The 17,199-nt window shown below is 52.4% G+C and overlaps 3 protein-coding genes across 15 annotated transcripts in view; 2 read left to right on the top strand and 1 right to left on the bottom strand.

Annotated features, from left to right (window-relative positions):
* The window catches only part of Ndrg4 (NDRG family member 4), a 36,526-nt gene extending 25,861 nt beyond the window's left edge, over positions 1-10,665 (top strand). For 3 of the 5 annotated variants that reach the window (XM_029480751.2, XM_029480747.2, XM_029480748.2), the window contains 14 exons: positions 1,971-2,076; positions 2,314-2,434; positions 2,520-2,582; positions 2,712-2,772; positions 4,417-4,503; positions 4,591-4,647; positions 4,884-4,987; positions 5,563-5,619; positions 5,700-5,751; positions 6,459-6,506; positions 6,653-6,688; positions 6,821-6,872; positions 8,052-8,090; positions 8,902-10,665. In XM_029480751.2, coding sequence (XP_029336611.1) covers positions 1,971-2,076; positions 2,314-2,434; positions 2,520-2,582; positions 2,712-2,772; positions 4,417-4,503; positions 4,591-4,647; positions 4,884-4,987; positions 5,563-5,619; positions 5,700-5,751; positions 6,459-6,506; positions 6,653-6,688; positions 6,821-6,872; positions 8,052-8,090; positions 8,902-9,056 — 1,038 coding nt within the window. In that variant the 3' untranslated portion in view covers positions 9,057-10,665. The remainder of the gene's footprint in view (positions 1-1,970; positions 2,077-2,313; positions 2,435-2,519; positions 2,583-2,711; positions 2,773-4,416; positions 4,504-4,590; positions 4,648-4,883; positions 4,988-5,562; positions 5,620-5,699; positions 5,752-6,458; positions 6,507-6,652; positions 6,689-6,820; positions 6,873-8,051; positions 8,091-8,901) is intronic. The other 2 variants (XM_021169258.3, XM_029480750.2) reach the window with 1 other exon arrangement.
* A 947-nt stretch (positions 10,666-11,612) lies between these two features.
* On the top strand, positions 11,613-14,584 carry Setd6 (SET domain containing 6, protein lysine methyltransferase). 3 transcript variants are annotated; one of them, XM_021170384.3, is made up of 7 exons: positions 11,613-11,968; positions 12,051-12,192; positions 12,305-12,499; positions 12,620-12,740; positions 13,527-13,707; positions 13,799-13,941; positions 14,062-14,584. In XM_021170384.3, the coding sequence occupies exons 1-7, from the start codon at positions 11,632-11,634 to the stop codon at positions 14,362-14,364; spliced, it is 1,422 nt and encodes a 473-aa protein (XP_021026043.1). In that variant the 5' UTR covers positions 11,613-11,631; the 3' UTR covers positions 14,365-14,584. The 3 variants fall into 3 exon arrangements, with proteins under 3 accessions (XP_021026043.1, XP_021026044.1, XP_029336128.1); XM_021170385.3 differs by having other exon boundaries at positions 11,628-11,972; XM_029480268.2 differs by having other exon boundaries at positions 11,639-11,658.
* A 1,105-nt stretch (positions 14,585-15,689) lies between these two features.
* Positions 15,690-17,199, bottom strand: part of Cnot1 (CCR4-NOT transcription complex subunit 1) — an 88,042-nt gene continuing 86,532 nt past the window's right edge. For all 7 annotated transcript variants that reach the window (XM_085843679.1, XM_085843683.1, XM_085843681.1 and 4 more), the window contains exons 47-49: positions 17,054-17,186; positions 16,189-16,323; positions 15,690-16,032 (exon numbers count right to left, since the gene is read on the bottom strand). In XM_085843679.1, coding sequence (XP_085699805.1) covers positions 15,954-16,032; positions 16,189-16,323; positions 17,054-17,186 — 347 coding nt within the window. In that variant the 3' untranslated portion in view covers positions 15,690-15,953. The remainder of the gene's footprint in view (positions 16,033-16,188; positions 16,324-17,053; positions 17,187-17,199) is intronic.

Here is a 17,199-nt window from a genome sequence, read left to right as displayed (position 1 = left end):
CCTGAGGGGTAAGGATGCTCAACTTATGTCTGGCAAGCTAGGTCTGAGTTCTCCGCCCAGGGTTGGGGAGGAGGAGGCGTTAGAGAAATTACTGGAAACATTCAGTCAAGGTCACTAGGCCTCAGGACCAGAAATTTGGTTGTCATCCCTCCCTCAGCTCTCCATGACCTTACCAAAGCTAGTGCTTCTCTACCAGGGAAGTGAACCTTACTTGACCAGTGTTGTGACTGATGGTATCTGACTAGGGATAAGGACTTGGGCATCCATGTCAGGGTTGGGAAGAGACGGCAGACCACTTGGTAGCAGAGAGCAGACTCTTCACACAGAAGGGTAGGGGTCTGATTTTGGAGAGTCCCTAGGTCCCTATGTCCTTGTAGAGCAAGAAGAAGAGCAAAGGCTGAGAAGCACCCCTTGACTGGCAGTGCACCTCACGCCCCATCCCTTTCTCTGAGCTAAGAGAACAGTGAAGAGACCATAGCAGGGACTCCAGAGGAGAAAAGCAGATGGCTGGGGTGGGGGGCAGCCTACTTAGGGGGTAGGTCCTTTGGGTGGATCTGAGCCCCCCCCCTCAGAAAATGCTTCCATTGGTGCAAAGCCAAGGCCCCGGGGCAGGCATCTCATCAACCCTGGGCTCGACCTTGGGCGAGTCTCTTAGCCTTTGTGGGCCTGTGTCTTCCTGTAGAGCCAACTGTAGAGAGGGCTGGGATCCATTCAGGAATAAATGAGGTGGCACGTATCAGACACCAGTGAACAGAAAACTTTTCTTGCTCAAACGGGTCCCAAAGAAAGACAGGCCTGGGAGGCTGCCTTGGGCCTGGGCCTAACTGAAGACCACAGGAAGATACTCAGGCCTCCTGGGAGAATGTGAATCCCAGAGTATAGCCCACCATCATGGAAGCCTCTACACTTTATCATTTCCTTCCGGAAACACGGTGTGAACATGGCACCTGTCATACCGCACCCAGATAGCCAGTCTGTGGGAAGCTGGCTTTTCTGAAGCTAGTGTCCCTGTCTGCAAAATGGAGTCTAGGTTCCCTCTGTCTTGTGTGGCAGAAAGGAAGCTTGTCACATAGTACTTGGCCACTTGCTCTTCTCTCCTGTTGGCAGCTGCATTCCCAGCTCCGGCTCTGGGCCACTGGCAGTGGCACCAGGACCCCTGTGGTAGAGGCAGGGAAGGGTACATTCAACTCTGACCAAGCTGTTGGAGTTCCCTGATTGACTGCCCAGGAATGACCTGTTTGCAAAGAAGCCAATCAACAGGGTATCCCCACAAGGTTCTGGGGTGCCAGGAGCAGCAGCCCCTCCTCTGGGCCTTGTCTACATACTGCAGCTCCCACAAAGCCCCTGTGAGGATGCGAGAAGTTGCCTGCCCTGCTCAAAGTCACACAGAACCAGAGGTGCCCCTGAAGCAGTAGACCTGTACAACGAAGTCAAGGGCACTGGCTTAGGACCTGGGAGCTGGGACTGCAGAGGACCTTGGGGGCAGGCATGGCTAGCCCTGACCTGCCTCAGGAAGACTATGGAGATTTGTAGCAGAGGGCAGGGAATGTGAGAGAGCAGCAGTGAGGACTGACATTTGAAGGAGGGGCAGGATATGGCCGACGCAGAAGGTTTGCTGTGGTTTCTAGGTGGCATGACAGAGGTCCATTCTGCGGGAAGGGAGCACACCTGGTAGGTTGGTAGTAGGGGTGGGGTCTGGGCTGCGGTGGCAGACCCCTCTTGGGAGGGCTCTGCGAAATGGAGAAAACTGGCCTCCTGAGCCCCTGTGGCAGGCTGGACGCAGAGCTAGGCAGGGGCAGGTGGGTTTGTAGAGAATGTCAGGACTTTGTCCCTGTGCTGAACACCTCTGAGAGCGAGGCTCCGTTAACTTGTCCAGTGTGGGGGGCGACTTGTGATATAACCTTGGCTAGGGGCTTCACCACCTCATCTCTCCAAGAGCCAGAGTGTCCAGTGCCCTCTGTCTCCCACAGGAGCATGACATCGAGACGCCTTACGGCCTTCTGCATGTGGTGATCCGGGGCTCTCCCAAAGGGAACCGCCCAGCCATCCTCACCTACCACGATGTGGGTCTCAATCGTAAGTGCGGCTGCATCTTGATCTACCTGCCTGCCTCCTTGCCGTAGCATCGAGGTCTCCTCCCCTCCGTGCATGGTCCTGAAATCTCAGTTCCCACTCCCTCTGTGACCTAGCTTCTGGCCTGAGATTCCCCACTGGCCCATCCAGCCTGCCTTACCTGAAGGCCAGCCCACAGGGCCCCTGGCATCCTTGGTGCCTGTCCTCTATTTTTGACCTCTACGAGGTGTGTCTTTGCAGACAAGCTGTGCTTCAACACCTTCTTCAACTTTGAGGACATGCAGGAGATCACCAAACACTTTGTGGTGTGCCATGTGGATGCCCCTGGGCAGCAGGTGGGAGCGTCACAGTTCCCTCAGGGGTAGGTGTCCCCAGAGTCTCTTTCACTCGCTCCCGCCCTGTGCCCTCACTTGTACCCAGGTCCTGAATTACCCCTCTGCCTACAGGTACCAGTTCCCCTCCATGGAGCAGCTGGCCGCCATGCTCCCGAGTGTGGTACAGCACTTTGGGTAAGCTTCTCCTAGCTTCCAGGCCATTCATCAGCTGAGAGCTGGGGGTGGTGGGCGAGATGTGTTCTAGCTGAGTTTCGTGGGGAATGCCATTGCAGCCCTAGAGTGACCAGCCCTGCTCACCCACAGGTTCAAGTACGTGATTGGCATTGGAGTGGGAGCCGGAGCCTATGTGCTGGCCAAGTTTGCAGTGAGTGTCCCCACCCTCGGAACCCCAGGCCAGGCCCAGAGGGTGACCCCCTGGGGCCACAAGGGCTCTCCCTGCTCTTCCTTCTCTTCTTCTCTCTCTCCTTTTTCTGAGAGAAGCCCTTTCCTTCCTTCCTTTTCCCTCCAAGGAAATTAACTTAGAAAGAAATGGGCATGGGGGAGGGGAGGTGCTAGGGCTGTGGCTTCGAGACAGTGTTGGCCTGGCCCTGGTAAGGCTCTGGGTCCCAGCCCTTGCACTACACAAACAACATTTAAAATTGATGGATTAGCAAGATGGTTCAACAAGTAAGCCACACTGAGCCGGGAGGGCGACCTGAGCTCAGTCCCTGGAGCCCACACAGAGGAGAAGAAGGACTCTATAGAGCTGTCCATGAGTTACAACACGCTTCCCACACTAATCATGAATAAATATTAGAATAAAACAGGAAAGGCGGCTCCTTCCCCGTGCATTGCTTCAGAGGACTGGAGCTACCGCCTGCTTCACTGTTGTCCAGAGCCACATTCCTGTTAGTGACAAACTGTAACTGGTCACTCTGTCCACCAACAGAGGTTGTCCCCAGCAGATGCAGTGCCATATGGACACTAATGGTCTTTTAACCAAACACGACACTTACATTCCGGTTCTGAGGTTTGAAGAGAAACCACATTTCAGAAATAACAGGCTAGGCAGGGAAGCCTTCATCTCTGAAACCAGAAACTGTTTCGGGGTCCAAACATTTATTGTTGAGTCAGAAGAAGTTCCACCTTCCCGTTCTGTTCCAACATAGTCATTTTGTTAGCTGTAGACTACTCCAGATTCTGCAGACAGGCTGCAGGCCTTGATGTATGTGCGTGTCTCCTGTGTGTGCGTGTCTCCTGTTCTCCACACAGGCTGACAGTTGAACAGTACACTCAGATCTCTGTCCCAGGCAGCACAGACTGGCTTTGAAAGGCTGGTTTCTGAGCTTCCACAGCCGTGAAGAGCTAGTAAGGAAAGAGCAGTTTTAAGGTGGGCCTGGCAAGCCGGCTCAGCAGGTAAAGGGGCTTGCCACCAAGCCTGACAACCTGAATTTGATCCCCTGAACCCATATGGTGGAAGGAGAGGACCAATTTCCACTAAAGTCTTGCTTCCTTACACACATACACACACACACACACACACACACACGAATGTAAGAAATTAACAAGCTTTAATGATATTCATTACTCAGCTTGAAACACCTTCAAAAACAACATAATAGAAAGACTCATGGCCTCATGAATGAGTGTTTGCCCGGGACGTGTGGTAGGGCTCTGGGTGCCAACTCCAGAACCACAGGCACATACGCAAATACACACATGTATTAGAAAGGTAAAAAGCGGGTTTGGGGATTTAGCTCAGTGGTAGAGCGCTTGCCTAGCAAGCACGAGGCCCTAGGTTCGGTCCTCAGCTCTGAAAAAAGAAAAGAAAGGTAAAAAGCTGCAGTAACTATGGATTCCACCTAAATCAGGGAAGTTTTAGGGGTGAGCAGAGAGGAGCATCCACAGTGCTCCTGGCATTAGAATTCCTATACAGACCAAGCTATGCTGTCAGCCCACTGGTGATACCTTGAAGACCTTACCACGCAGCGTTAGAAATGCCTAATTTGCCTCTCTCCTCACCCTGCAGCTCATCTTCCCTGACCTGGTGGAGGGGCTGGTGTTGATGAACATTGACCCCAACGGCAAAGGCTGGATTGACTGGGCTGCCACCAAGGTAAGCACCAGTCCCCTCATGGCCCGGCCCTGATGGTGATGAGCTGAGCCAGGTCTCTCTCACTCTGGCTTTCTCTCCCTCCTGCAGCTCTCTGGCTTGACCAGCACTTTACCAGACACTGTACTCTCCCATCTCTTCAGCCAGGTAAGCCTGCGGATCAGACTGCATGTGGGGTGTCCTCGGGAGTTGGGGGGGGAACTACAGGCTGGGGCTCAGCCAGCACGGGGAGGTCAAGCAGGGCTGGGTCATAGTGCCCCTCTGAGGTGGCCTGTGGGGTGCCTGAGGCACCTCCTCTGCCTTCCAGACCACTCCTGCTGGGAGTGGGACCAGGTTCCTCCCACATACTCTCTCACAGCCCTTCTGCCTGTGTGTGCCCCCAGGAGGAGCTGGTGAGCAACACCGAGCTGGTGCAGAGCTACCGGCAGCAGATCTCAAACGTGGTGAACCAGGCCAACCTGCAGCTCTTCTGGAACATGTACAACAGGTGCGGGTGTCCCCATCCCCCATGGGAGGGCGCAGGGCAGGCAGCGCCATTCCCTCAGCTTGTAGATGAGCCGGTTTTGAAGTCTGAGAGCTGAGGGGGCACAGGGCCGTGGAGTCTGGTCTCTGGGTTCTTGCTCATCTCCTTTGCTGGGTGGAGGAAATGCCAGCAATACCCTTGATCCCCTCCGCAGGACAGGGTGCTCAGTCCTGTACAACGGAAGATCAGATAAGGCTGCGGGGTCCCCACAGTGCTTTGTGGGAGCCCTTGGAAGCTCTTCTGCAAGGGTAGCCCACCCTGCCGTATCTTTGCTCTTGTAAACTTGTAGTGAGGAAGTTCCTGCTGGAGAACTACAAGTAAGGGCGAGACCCTGGTGCAGGTATTTAGTAAGGGTGGTCATATGTGTGGTCCCAGAGCAGGGACGAACGGAAATGCCACATACCAGGCGCAGCCTGGGGGTTCTGAAGGGAGTCAAGATAGGGAGGATACAAACAGCCTTGTGTGAGCAGAGCAAGCTCAGGACCAGTCGGCAGTGTTGGGATATCCTCTTTACCTTTGCCCTCCTCCACTTCCCCCAGCCGCAGAGACCTTGATATTAACCGACCTGGGACGGTGCCCAATGCCAAGACCCTCCGGTGAGTGACTCTTGCCCTCCAGCCAGTCCCTGCCTTTGCCCCAAATCCAGGCCAGATGACCCTTATCCTCTGTCTCCTAGCTGCCCAGTGATGCTGGTAGTCGGAGATAATGCACCTGCTGAGGACGGGGTGGTGAGTGTGACCGTCCTGGCCAGGGGAGGGAGGTTAGAGCCCGGGGCAGGCCCTGAATGATGCTTTTCCCAGAGCGTTGGGGCCTGACTGCTCCCATCATACAGGTGAAGAGGCCTGCAGAGTGGATGGAGCTAAGGCTAGGGCCGGGCTTCCTAGTGGTCTCTCCCCTGCACTTCTAGTTTAGAGCCCAAGGTCCATTTCTTTCTAAAGTAACTCCTGGACATCAGTACACTCATCTTGGAGCTGCCCGGGTGCTCGCTATGGGGCAGTGCATGTCACTGCTCCCATTGGAGACCCGACAGCAGGAAGCCTCGGGGTAGGGGCCTCTGAGCCCAGGGGTGCTCAGAAGAGGAAGGCTGTGAGAGCAGATGTAGGCTACACTAGCCATCTTGATCCAGGCTGGGCCCCTGGTATTGCCTCCTGTCCCTTGGCATCCCTGGACCCCACTGTCTGGATCCTCTGGTCCATCCTGCTGGAGTGACCCTGGCTTTCTGGGTTTAACTCCTGTCCTACTTGCAGCTGTGACTACAGTCCCAGGCTCCTCAGACCAATGGGCCTCCAGGGACTCAGGAAGCCCTAGCAGGAAAAAGCCTGAGGGTGGGGGTAGGGGGAAGCCCTAGGGCCTGTACTTCCGTCCCTGCTCTGGGCACAGAACCTGCCTAAGCAGTGGAGTGGGGGTATTGCTGCAGCTGGCTCCTTGTTCCCAGGTTGAGTGTAACTCCAAACTGGACCCAACCACCACGACCTTCCTGAAGGTGAGACATCCTCCCCCTCCCCCTCCCCCCACCCTATGCTCGGCTGCAGGGAGGGGTCTGCTGGAGCGGGTGGCATCATCAGGAGCGGATGTCTGTTGAGGTGTTGGGAAGGGGCTGCCCAGCTCACCCTGCTCTGGTCCTTTCAGATGGCAGATTCTGGCGGTCTTCCTCAGGTGACACAGGTAAGACTCTTGGGCCTGCTTTTGTGTCTTTGTGTCTACTAGCGGGGATGGGGGGTGGGGGGGGTCAGGGCTCCCCACCCTCCCCATGGTTCAGGGAGTCAGTCAAAGCCTCTTCTGTCCATCTGATTACAGCCAGGGAAGCTGACTGAGGCCTTCAAGTACTTCCTGCAAGGCATGGGCTACAGTAAGTACACCTCCCCCACCCCAGGCAAGGGCTAGGAACACATTACCCATGTACTGAGGAGTCTGGGTGACTTGGACCCCAGCCTCTGCAAACACCCATAAGGTGTGTGTCCCAGGCCCAGCCAGCTTCTCTGCCTGGGTGGACGCTATTCTGAGCCCAGTGTGGAGGGCCTGTTTGGGAGAGGAGCCCTGGAGGGTCCAGTACCTAGGCTGGGGCCTGTTAGGGAAGCCTGTTTCAAGTGAGTCACCCACACCCTATGGCACTTCAAAGGCCCTTTGTCACAGTAGAAGGTTAGCACTCAAGCCCATGGAGTCTGGGACCAGAGAAGGGAAGGGGGCCCATCTGAGCATTATTAGCACATCCAGAAGGGAGCCTGAGGCTCCTCCAGGAACAAGGGCTAAAGCAGCTTTCTCTCCCCATCCTTCCTGGAACATTCCCCCAGGTAACAGTGATGAGACCCAGCCTATGCACCCCACCCCCCATCCCCCACCATTCTAATGGCTCCTGTATCCCTCCTGGACCTCCGGTTTCCCTCTTTCCAACATACAACTCCCAGGATGCAAACTGCTCTCCCTCACTTTGGTGCCCTCCCACCCCCTAATAAATACTTTAGCCCCTGGGGCTTGCACCTCTTCAGGACAGCAACTAGGATATCCTTCCACCCTGCCAGCCCCTCAGGGAGAGGTAGAGCAAAGAGAGGTACACGTAGGCAGGGAGGACCAGCCAGAATGCCATGCTAGGCCCCATGAGCTCTTGGAGCTTGGTAGACATCTGTGAAGCCAGGAAACGGTGTGTCCTTGTCCTTGGGCTTCAAGAGAACTACACCAGGTATCCCAGGAGTCAGAGGGGCTTTGGGAGGTTGTGCAGGCCTCCTCAGTGTGGGAGAGTGAGGGGTAAGGGCACTAGCCTAGGACGTGGCCTCCGTGGCCTCCTTGGGCCTAAGCCACACAGCCTGGGCTGCAGAAGAGGGAGAGTGAGAATCCCCAGACAGCAGTCAGGCCTGCTGTGTGGCTTCCTTGCTGCTGTTTGGATGGGCTGCAGCAGCGGGCTTTCCCAGGCTAGCCCTCTCTGGTCTGTCTGTCCCATCTCGGCCTATCTCGGTGCCCTGGGCCTGGTCCACTCTTCACCGTGTTCTGTGTCTCCCCCACCCTTGCCCTCTCTGGCTGTCTTCTCTCTCAGTTGCACACTTGAAGGACCGAAGGCTGAGTGGAGGAGCAGGTAGCCCATGGCCTATGGCCTCTAGCCCATGGCCTGTCTGCTGATGCATGGACGCCCCGCCCCTCCCTGCCCTGCTCCTCTGCAGTGCTGCAGCTGCACTGTGTCTTGCTGTGGTGTGGAACCTTCTCGTGTTATGCTCAGCTCAAAGCCCCGGAGGATCCCTGCTCTTCCACAGACCCTGGTCTGCTGAGGGCTCTGTCCCGTGTGGGACCGGACACGCTGGCTGGTATCAGAGCCAGCTGGTCTCTTATTTCTAGGTTGCTGTGGGCTGTGGGGCTTCCAGCCAGAGCTTTGGGAGTTAGAAGCAGAACCTGCAAGCACAACAGCGCTAGGTTTGCCTTGCAGACATTATGTCTGCCCCCTGCCCAGCCTCTAGGTGGACTGGCCTTACCTACAGTAGTAGAAGCAAGATTCAGGCAGTCTGTGGCTGATTGCCTTCACAGAAGCAAACCTGCCCCCCTTCCACCCACCCTACCCCACCCCACCCTTGTCACTTTTTGGATGCAGGTCTACTTGGCCACACAGCGTCTCTCTATCCCAGCTCAGGGTGCCTATAAGCACCTGCCCTGCTCTGACCATACATAGCTCTGGGTAGCTGCTGGGACCTAGGCACCTGCTGGCTGCAGCCCGTTGGCCTGGCCTGCTCACCGTTGCTGGCTGGTCCTGCATGCCTTGGCCTGGTATAGCCAGTGCCAGAACCCTCTGCGTGTGGCAAGACTGGGTGTCACTGGCCGCTTTGCTTGCGTTGTCTTTTTCCCACCGGCCGGTACCCACCCTGCCTGTCCTCAGGACCCTCTGTTCTTGTCCACAGTGCCCTCAGCCAGCATGACCCGCCTCGCACGCTCACGTACCGCATCTCTCACCAGCGCCAGTTCCGTGGATGGCAGCCGCCCTCAGCCCTGCGCCCACTCAGACAGCAGTGAGGGGATGGGCCAGGTCAACCACACCATGGAGGTGTCCTGCTGAAGCCCTCGTCCTGCCCATGATGCCCGCTTACCTGCCCCCAGGTCCCACTGCCATCTCTGCACCGGCTCATCTTCCCTTTAGTTTTATTTTTGTGAGAGTGAAGGGGAGGAAATGGGGTTACTTTTATTTAAAAAGAAATGAGGGGATCCACCTTGGGACAGCACAGCACAACAGTCTTAGATGGTGTGAGGGGCTCGCCTTACACACTCCTGTCTCACTCAGTGTGGCCCCTCCCCTCTGCCCAGCTGGGGCATGGCCAGGATAGTCGATACAGTACTGAAGAAAGTCCAGCCCAACCCCTGGATCTGGCAGATGTGGGGTTTGAAGATGGTGGGTAGTGAGCCAAGGCTCTGATGTGAGTGGGAGTCAGACCAATGGGCAGCCTTGGACCTTAAGAGTGTCCCTTTCCTGTAACCCTTGCATCAAGCACACCTATTCTAATAGTAGAGGTGACAGTCATGAGGATGGTAGCCACAAGAGGGCGCTCTAGACAGACAGCCATTTTCCTGGTGCTCTCTGGGCAGGACAGGTGGTGTAAGGCCAGTCAGACTGAAGAATATGGAGGACCCTCACATGGGGGCAGGAACCCCCATACCCTGCCACCACAGGGCCTTGTTCCACCCTGAGGCAAAGGTCACCTGGTCTCTTGTCCCTGTTGGCAGAGGTTAAAATGTTGATTGCTGTGGATGCTGGTTGTAGCCCCTGAGAACTTCATGATTACCCATCCCTTTGGAAGCTGGCAGGTACTGTAGGTCCCTCTTGTCCCAGATTTCACCAAGTGTTTGTCACAGTGCCCTGGTCAACTTGGGCCAGTGTGTCACAGACAATACTTGAGAAGTGAGCTTGTTAGAAAGACACAAGATGGGAAGATACAATGACCTCTGCTTGCTGGAGGGGCTGGAGATTGCCTGGTCCTTGGGTGGGAAATGGGCCGTCCTCCAACAAAGGTTCCATGCCTCCTACAGCCCACAACTATGCCTGCCATCTCACCAAGTAGGCGCTCACAGCCTGGCCATTGGTTTCATCTGCTCTCATCCCCAGAGAGGAGAGAAAGCACTAAGTGTGTATCTGGGGAGTGGGGATGATGTATGTGGTATTATATGGGTGTTCTGAGGACACCCACATCCATTTATCTGTGGCACGTGCCGCCCCTTTCTGTAACTGTAAGCCATTTCTAGACTGCTCTGGAGTCCAGTGGAGCGTTTCCTATCCCCGGTCCAGTTTACTCACGTGCTTCCGTGAATACTGAATGTGACTGTTTAAAGGTGGTAGAACTAATCCCTTACTGTAGATAGCACTCCAAGTATTGGACATCTTTTTGCTGTGTTCTTAAGATATCTATAAATACCTATACATTATATATATATATGTATGTATATCAGGTTCTCCTTCCTGTATGTGGTTTCCCATTGGTAGTTGTCTTCTCTTTGGTCAAGATGAACTTTTAATGGAGTTCATTATTTTCCTCTCTGTACAAAGTTAAGAGCCTAATTTTGTGTATTCTGTTTGGTGGCTGATAAAAGAGACTTTGAGATTACAAAATGCAAAACAAAAATCCTTGATATAGAAAGTTAACTGTGCAGAAATACTAATAAAGAAATTAAGTCTACGTGTTTCGTGTTTCCTATCACAGGGAAGGCTCAACTGTTTAGGCTGCCTGGCTGCCCAGGGCGCTGCTAGTTGGAGGACAGTGCCTGTTAGACACATTTGGTTGGGGGAGGGTTGAGCCATCTTTCTGTAGCCCAGGCTGGTCTTGAATACTCAGCAATCCTACTTCAGCATCCTGGGTGTTAGAATTATGTAGGCCACCCTGCTTAATTTTTTTTTTTCCTTTTAGGGTGATAAGAGATTGAACCAGGGTGTTTATACATGATAAGGTTCTACCAAGCGGCTATCTACTCTGACTGAGATATAATTTTACCAGTCCTGACACTAACTCTACTTCACAGCCGAGCAGAAAGTTTAGCCAGCAAGAAAGACCGCTTCAAAGCAAGGGCACAACACTATTTGCTTGGTTTTAGTTGTTTTGGGACAAGGTCTCACTCTGTTGTCTGGCTTGCCAGAAACTCCCAGTAATCCCCCAACCCCAGCACTCCCCCCCCCCCCCCACGTCTCAACCTCCCAGGTACTGAAACTACTGAATTCTCCATGTTACCGTTTGTACTATCATTTATTCACCTTATATTACTTCCAGTGTAAAATGTAAATTTCTAACTTATGCAGGTGAAAAACAAGGGTTAATTAGCCTCTCTCTCTCTCGTCTGTCTGTCTGTCTCCTGTGTATGTGTGGTGTAATGTGGAAACCCTTCAAGCCACTTCAAACCCAGGTGTAAACGGACTAATCAGTCAGTCAGTGAAATAATGGTTAATCGCTAACCATCAGTCGGTCACTACGGCATAGCAGCCCAGCCTCCATGGAGGAAGAAACTGTTTTGTCCCTGCACGCCGCTCTCTGGGACACGGCCGGAACTAGGGTGGAGGCCGGTGCGCGTGCGCACGCGCGATTCCTAACCGGGGGGGGTAGAAACGCCCAGCTCCGCCCCGGAAGCGCAGTGAGGGCCCGGCTGCTCGCAGCATGGCGGCCCCCGCCAAGCGCGCGCGGGTAAGTGGCAGGTCGCCCCTCGTCGCGCCCTGCCCCTCCCCGAAAGCTGCCCGCGCGCCCCTGCCGCTCCCTGCGGGGTCCAGCGGCGGCGGCGAGCCCGAGGGCGACGCGGTGGCCGGCTTCCTGCGCTGGTGCCGGCGAGTGGGGCTGGAGCTGAGTCCTAAGGTGACGGTGAGCCGGCAGGGCACGGTGGCCGGCTATGGCATGGTGGCGCGGGAGAGTGTGCGGGCCGGGGAGCTCCTGTTCGCAGTGCCGCGGTCCGCGCTTCTGTCCCCCCACACCTGTTCCATCAGCGGCCTGCTGGAGCGAGGTGGGTAAGGAAGGGGCAGGGGACCAGCTCGGAGGCTGGCAGGGGAGTGGCGCTTGGACGTTCACCCCGGTGTCTTCCCTAGAGCGAGACGCACTGCAGAGCCTGTCTGGGTGGGTGCCGCTGCTGCTGGCGCTGCTCCACGAGCTGCAGGCCCCAGCATCACCCTGGAGCCCTTACTTCGCGCTCTGGCCAGAGCTGGGGCGTTTGGAGCATCCCATGTTTTGGTGAGAGCCGAGGGAAGGGCCGGGAAGAACCTGTTGCAGTTTCTTTGCTCTGGGACTGGGTACCTGCTGCATGAGAAGTCTGCGAAGGGCTCCGGGTGGGCTGTTCTTGCAGGCCGGAGGAAGAGCGGTTGCGACTCCTAAAGGGTACAGGTGTCCCCGAAGCCGTGGAGAAGGATTTGGTGAACATCCGTAGCGAATACTATTCCATCGTCCTGCCCTTCATGGAGGCTCACTCGGATCTCTTCAGCCCCTCTGTTCGCTCCCTGGAACTCTATCGGCAGCTCGTGGCCCTCGTGATGGCTTATAGGTCAGTGATTGAAGCCTAGAGGAGCAGACCCTCATCTTTGAGAGGGAAGGGTGGGAAAGAACAGTGAACTCCAGTTCTCTCACCCAAGACTGGGCCTTAGCTGGGTTCTCTCTGCGGCAGCTTTCAAGAACCGCTGGAGGAAGATGATGATGAAAAGGAGCCCAACTCACCCTTGATGGTGCCTGCTGCAGACATACTAAACCACATAGCCAATCATAATGCCAATCTAGAGTACTCTGCAGTGAGTGGACCCCTATCCCTGGTCAGGTGGTGCGCATTACAAGTCAAATCACAGGGCTCCAGTTTCCTTCTAATCGTGAAAATGCGGTGAGATTAGCTACTCTCCGGTGTACTTTTGATATCAACTGAGATGGTGTGGACACACCCTAAGTCCACCAGAATAGCTGCCTGCTCTGCCAAGTCACCTCAGGCCCTGTGGAGAGCATCGTTAACAGCAGTTCGGTACTATTAAGAGATGGGATGTTCATGGGCCAGAGGCATAGTAAGGAAGGCCCCACTTTAGTGTCGATTCTGTAGATGTATATGTGATGTAAACATTGGCAGTGTCTTACACCTGTAATCTTAGGAGGCTGAGGCAGGATCAAAGGTTCCAGGCCATAGCTTCCAGTTTTCATCTATACATGTCAAACTTTGCTCTCCGATGTAAGCAGATGTGACTTTCACTTATTCTTTGCCTCCGTTGCTATTTTTAACTTGTTCTGTTTTTGAGACAAGGTATATATATATATCCCTGGCTAGCCCAAGACTCAAGAGTTTTGCCTCCTCAGCACTGGGTACTTATCACCAGGCCCTAGGCTTGGTTTTTTTAAAGCTTGTGTAGGTAACTAGGCAGATACACCTAATATACTAAATTGACCTCTAAAGTTGGTTTCACCCCCCTCAGTATACAGGACTGAACAGTAGACAAATGGTCTGTGGCCTCAGCGCACATTCAGTAGGCTCTTCCAAGAGAGAAGTGGTCTGGTGGGGGCTATGGTGTGGTCCCAGCTTTATCCTTTTAACCCAGGATTATCTCCGGATGGTGGCTACTCAGCCCATTCTTGAAGGTCATGAAATCTTCAACACATATGGGCAAATGGCTAATTGGCAACTGATTCATATGTATGGTTTTGCTGAGCCTTATCCTAACAACACAGACGACACGGCTGACATTCAGATGGTGACAGTCCGAGATGCTGCACTGCAGGGTGCGTGTGCCCATCCCAGGTTCTGTATACCTCTTGACTGCAGTTGGCTTGCTGGGGTTGATGTCGGCTCTCTCCGTCCATTACTTTATAGGAACAAAGGATGAAACTGAAAAGCTGCTCCTGTGTGAACGCTGGGATTTCTTGTGCAAACAGGAGATGGTAGGGGAAGAGGGAGCCTTTGTGATAGGTCGTGAGGAGGTGCTGACTGAAGAGGAGCTAGCTACCACACTTAAGGTACAGGACCGACAGGGTATGGGAAGAAAGGGGAGGGACCTAACTTTCTACAGTGGTATGGTTGTCTTGAAACTCACAGATAGTAGCGCGTTGCAACTAAAGGGCCCATGTTTCTTGTAGGTACTGTGCATGCCTGCTGAGGAGTTCAGAGACTATAAAGAGCGGGCTGGATGGGGAGAGGAGGAGACGGAAGACAGTTTGGCAATCACAGATATCCCCAAGCTCCAAGAATCATGGAAACGGCTTCTTCGAAACAGTGTTCTGTTGACCCTACAGACCTACGCCACAAACTTAAAAACAGACCAGGACTTACTCAGTAATAAGGAGGCCTATGCCACGCTGAGCTGGCGCGAACAACAAGCCTTACAGGTCTGCTATGGTCAGAAGATGATCTTACATCGGGTGTTGGAACTCACAAGTTAAGCAGGCTTCCTGAGAACCTTTTAAGGTCATGTTCTATTGCTTGGCGAGGAGGGAAATTTGGGACTTTTGCTATTTGGTAGTTAGAATCAAAGGAAAAATAGCTCAAAGGTAAACTTACACGTCGGCACGTTTAGATTGATGTCAGCAGTCTTAGGAGCATGCTATTTTTACTAATGCCATCAGATTTTTTTAGAACTTAATAAACATGGGCTGAGTTCAACTTTGAGAAGTTCGAACTTTCTTCAGCACATTCCCGAGAAGTATGACATCTTACTGGACCATCAGTCTTAGCACAACTCACCTCTCAAGGACAAATTATAAGTGGAATTCTTCCAAATACTCATACCAAGATAAAGCCCCCACACCTAGTTTAACCACACAGATTTTCTTGCTCTAACAGCTTCCTCCAGTCGACACAGAAATGGTATAAAAAAATGTCCTTACTGGGGATGGTTGTAATGTCCCAGTGAGGCAAGAGATGCTAGCCTGGGCTATGCAATAGCAGGACTCCCAAAGAATCAAGTAGTAACAGGAAAATCTGGTCATTAAGAAGTGACAATTGGGCTGGAGAGATGGCTCAGTGGTAAAGAGCACTGACTGCTCTTCCAGACAGAGGTCCTGAGTTCAATTCCCAGCAACCACATGGTGGCTCACAACCATCTGTAATGGGAGCTGATGCCCTCTTCTGGTACATCTGAAGACAGCATCAGTGTACTCACATGTATAAGTGACATTTCCCAGTCGACTGGGCTGTCCACATTTACAACCAGCACTGGCTGCTGCTGCTACTGAGAAAGGCACAGTGGACTCATATGCATGTCATGACTTTAATGTTTACCGACTTCACACATACATGAAAGCTGATTAAGGCCCAGAAACTACAAAGGCTACGAAATATAACACGGGCCTAGCTGTTCACGGAACATTTACGATCCTGATCCTTACGAAAAGTAGCAGCTGTAGTAGGCTTTTTGACTCTTGTTGTTTAACTAGGCTGTACAGCCTAAACAAGGTGATGCAGAATCGCAGGCCAGAGATGTTCCTCTTCGGGTATGATCTCCCTTAGGACCTCCAAACAGGTCAACTACCTTTCCAGAGGCAAGCAGAACGCCCTGGTCTATCTAGTCTACACTTATAACTTAAGTGGCTTTTTAAGCTTCCTTAGCTACGTCTAAAAAAAGTTGCATGAATTCAGTATTTTGCTAATCTTTGGAATGTCATGAATGTCGGAAGACATGCTGCTATGCCTGAGACAAGAGCATGCCATCAAACTGCCTGTTACAAGGTAGTTTACATACGTACACACTTTACACAAACCCAAGAAGTTTCAGACAAAAGTTTTCTCTTTCATATATTTACACAAGTTCAAAATGATATTCACAGCATCTTCTAAATTTTGGCCAAGAGTCAAAAAAAAAATGCATTTAAACTTTGGAACTTGCCCACATAGACAGGAGACCGACCCCAGCAGTTGGCGGGGCAGACCCCTGAGAACCAAAGGGCTAGGAAAGTCAGGAGGAGTCTTCAGTTTATGAACTTGGTTCAGCGGACCAAGGCTGATGCATCTGCAAGGGATATACACAGTTCATCTAACTGGCACCGGTCCCCTCCATCACTTGCTGAGCCTGCTTCTGTCCCATGCAGCACTGTGCGACAGACTGAAATAACCTGAGAAGTGGAGACAAGCACCAATTAACTTCACAACAAACTTTAGCCTAAAGATCTCTTAATCTGAATTAGCTATAACTGCCCTTTTAACTCACAGACCCAAATTAGACACATTCTTTTCTGTCTCCCTGCTTGGTAATTAACATTTTAACTCACTTTTCAATCTCTGGGGCACAGTGTACAAATTCATGGTTCCAGAACTTAAATGCTGGGTTTTTAATCAGCTCAATGAAGGTGATAAGAAGACCCCAAGGATGTGGCCTATTTACAATCAACCGTTCCAAGAGAACCCTAAAAAGGGGTATAGAAGAGTTAGTTAATACATTAAAAACAAATTCACAACTATACCTTCATTGCCTCTTCCCTGGATGCACTCAGAATTTAGCATATGAAAATAGGTGAAATTTTTCCTACATGACAAGTGCTGGCTAGTACCAATTCTTTGTTCTTATACTTTTTTGTTTCCTGGTGGCAAAGATTAAGGCCTTTGCTGCAGAAACTGGCACAAGTATTTAGTTGGGTGAACAGGTAAATTACAAGTCTGTATGCACACCCCACTATATTGTGCACTAATCTCCAATCCTATACAGTTTAAACAAACAGTATGACCCTACTGTTTCCCTTTAAAACCTTAAAAACATGAATGAAGTACACAAAAATGTCAACAAGATTCTGGATAAAAAACATTACTGCCACGGCTACCACCAAGAAACTACTGTTGCTTTTATTGTAAACTAGTCCCCAGCATTTCAAAGCAAACCACTGTCCATTATCAACTTGTTTTGTAATTCCTTAGACATGGCTCAGCATAATAACACAGCAAAACTGGGAATGCACAGAACTCATTCAGAATACAGCCGAGGCAGTCAGTGGTGGTGCACACCATCCATCCCAGCACTCAGGAGGCAGAAACAGTTGGATCCCCAAGTCTGAACCAGCCTGGTCTACGGAGTGAATTTCAGGACAGTCAGAATAAGGAGAAAAGAGCCCCTTTAAGGCATCATGACAGTAAATCTCTCACCTTGTAATCTGTTCCTGGATTGCCTCAGTGTTCGCCTCAGCAAAAAGGTACAACATGGTGCAGCTGAAGTAGTGAGTGTGGCTGTTTGGGTACCGAAGCTGGTTCGCAATTGCATTTAAGAAGAGATATCGGCCTAGAAATTAGGG

This window comes from Mus caroli, unplaced genomic scaffold (assembly GCF_978045245.1).
Source record: "Mus caroli unplaced genomic scaffold, Mus_caroli_1 scaffold_10, whole genome shotgun sequence".
NCBI classification, from domain to species: domain Eukaryota; kingdom Metazoa; phylum Chordata; class Mammalia; order Rodentia; family Muridae; genus Mus; species Mus caroli.
Note: the sequence above shows the minus strand (reverse complement) of the source record. Positions and strands in the feature narration are given on the sequence as shown.

Coding starts and splice junctions, on each gene's coding strand:
- Setd6 (XM_021170384.3), top strand. CDS start 11,632: ATGGCGGCCCCCGCCAAGCGCGCGCGGGTAAGTGGCAGGTCGCCCCTC. Junction 11,969..12,050: donor CAGCGGCCTGCTGGAGCGAG/GTGGGTAAGGAA, acceptor TGTCTTCCCTAG/AGCGAGACGCACTGCAGAGC. Junction 12,193..12,304: donor TTGGAGCATCCCATGTTTTG/GTGAGAGCCGAG, acceptor CTGTTCTTGCAG/GCCGGAGGAAGAGCGGTTGC.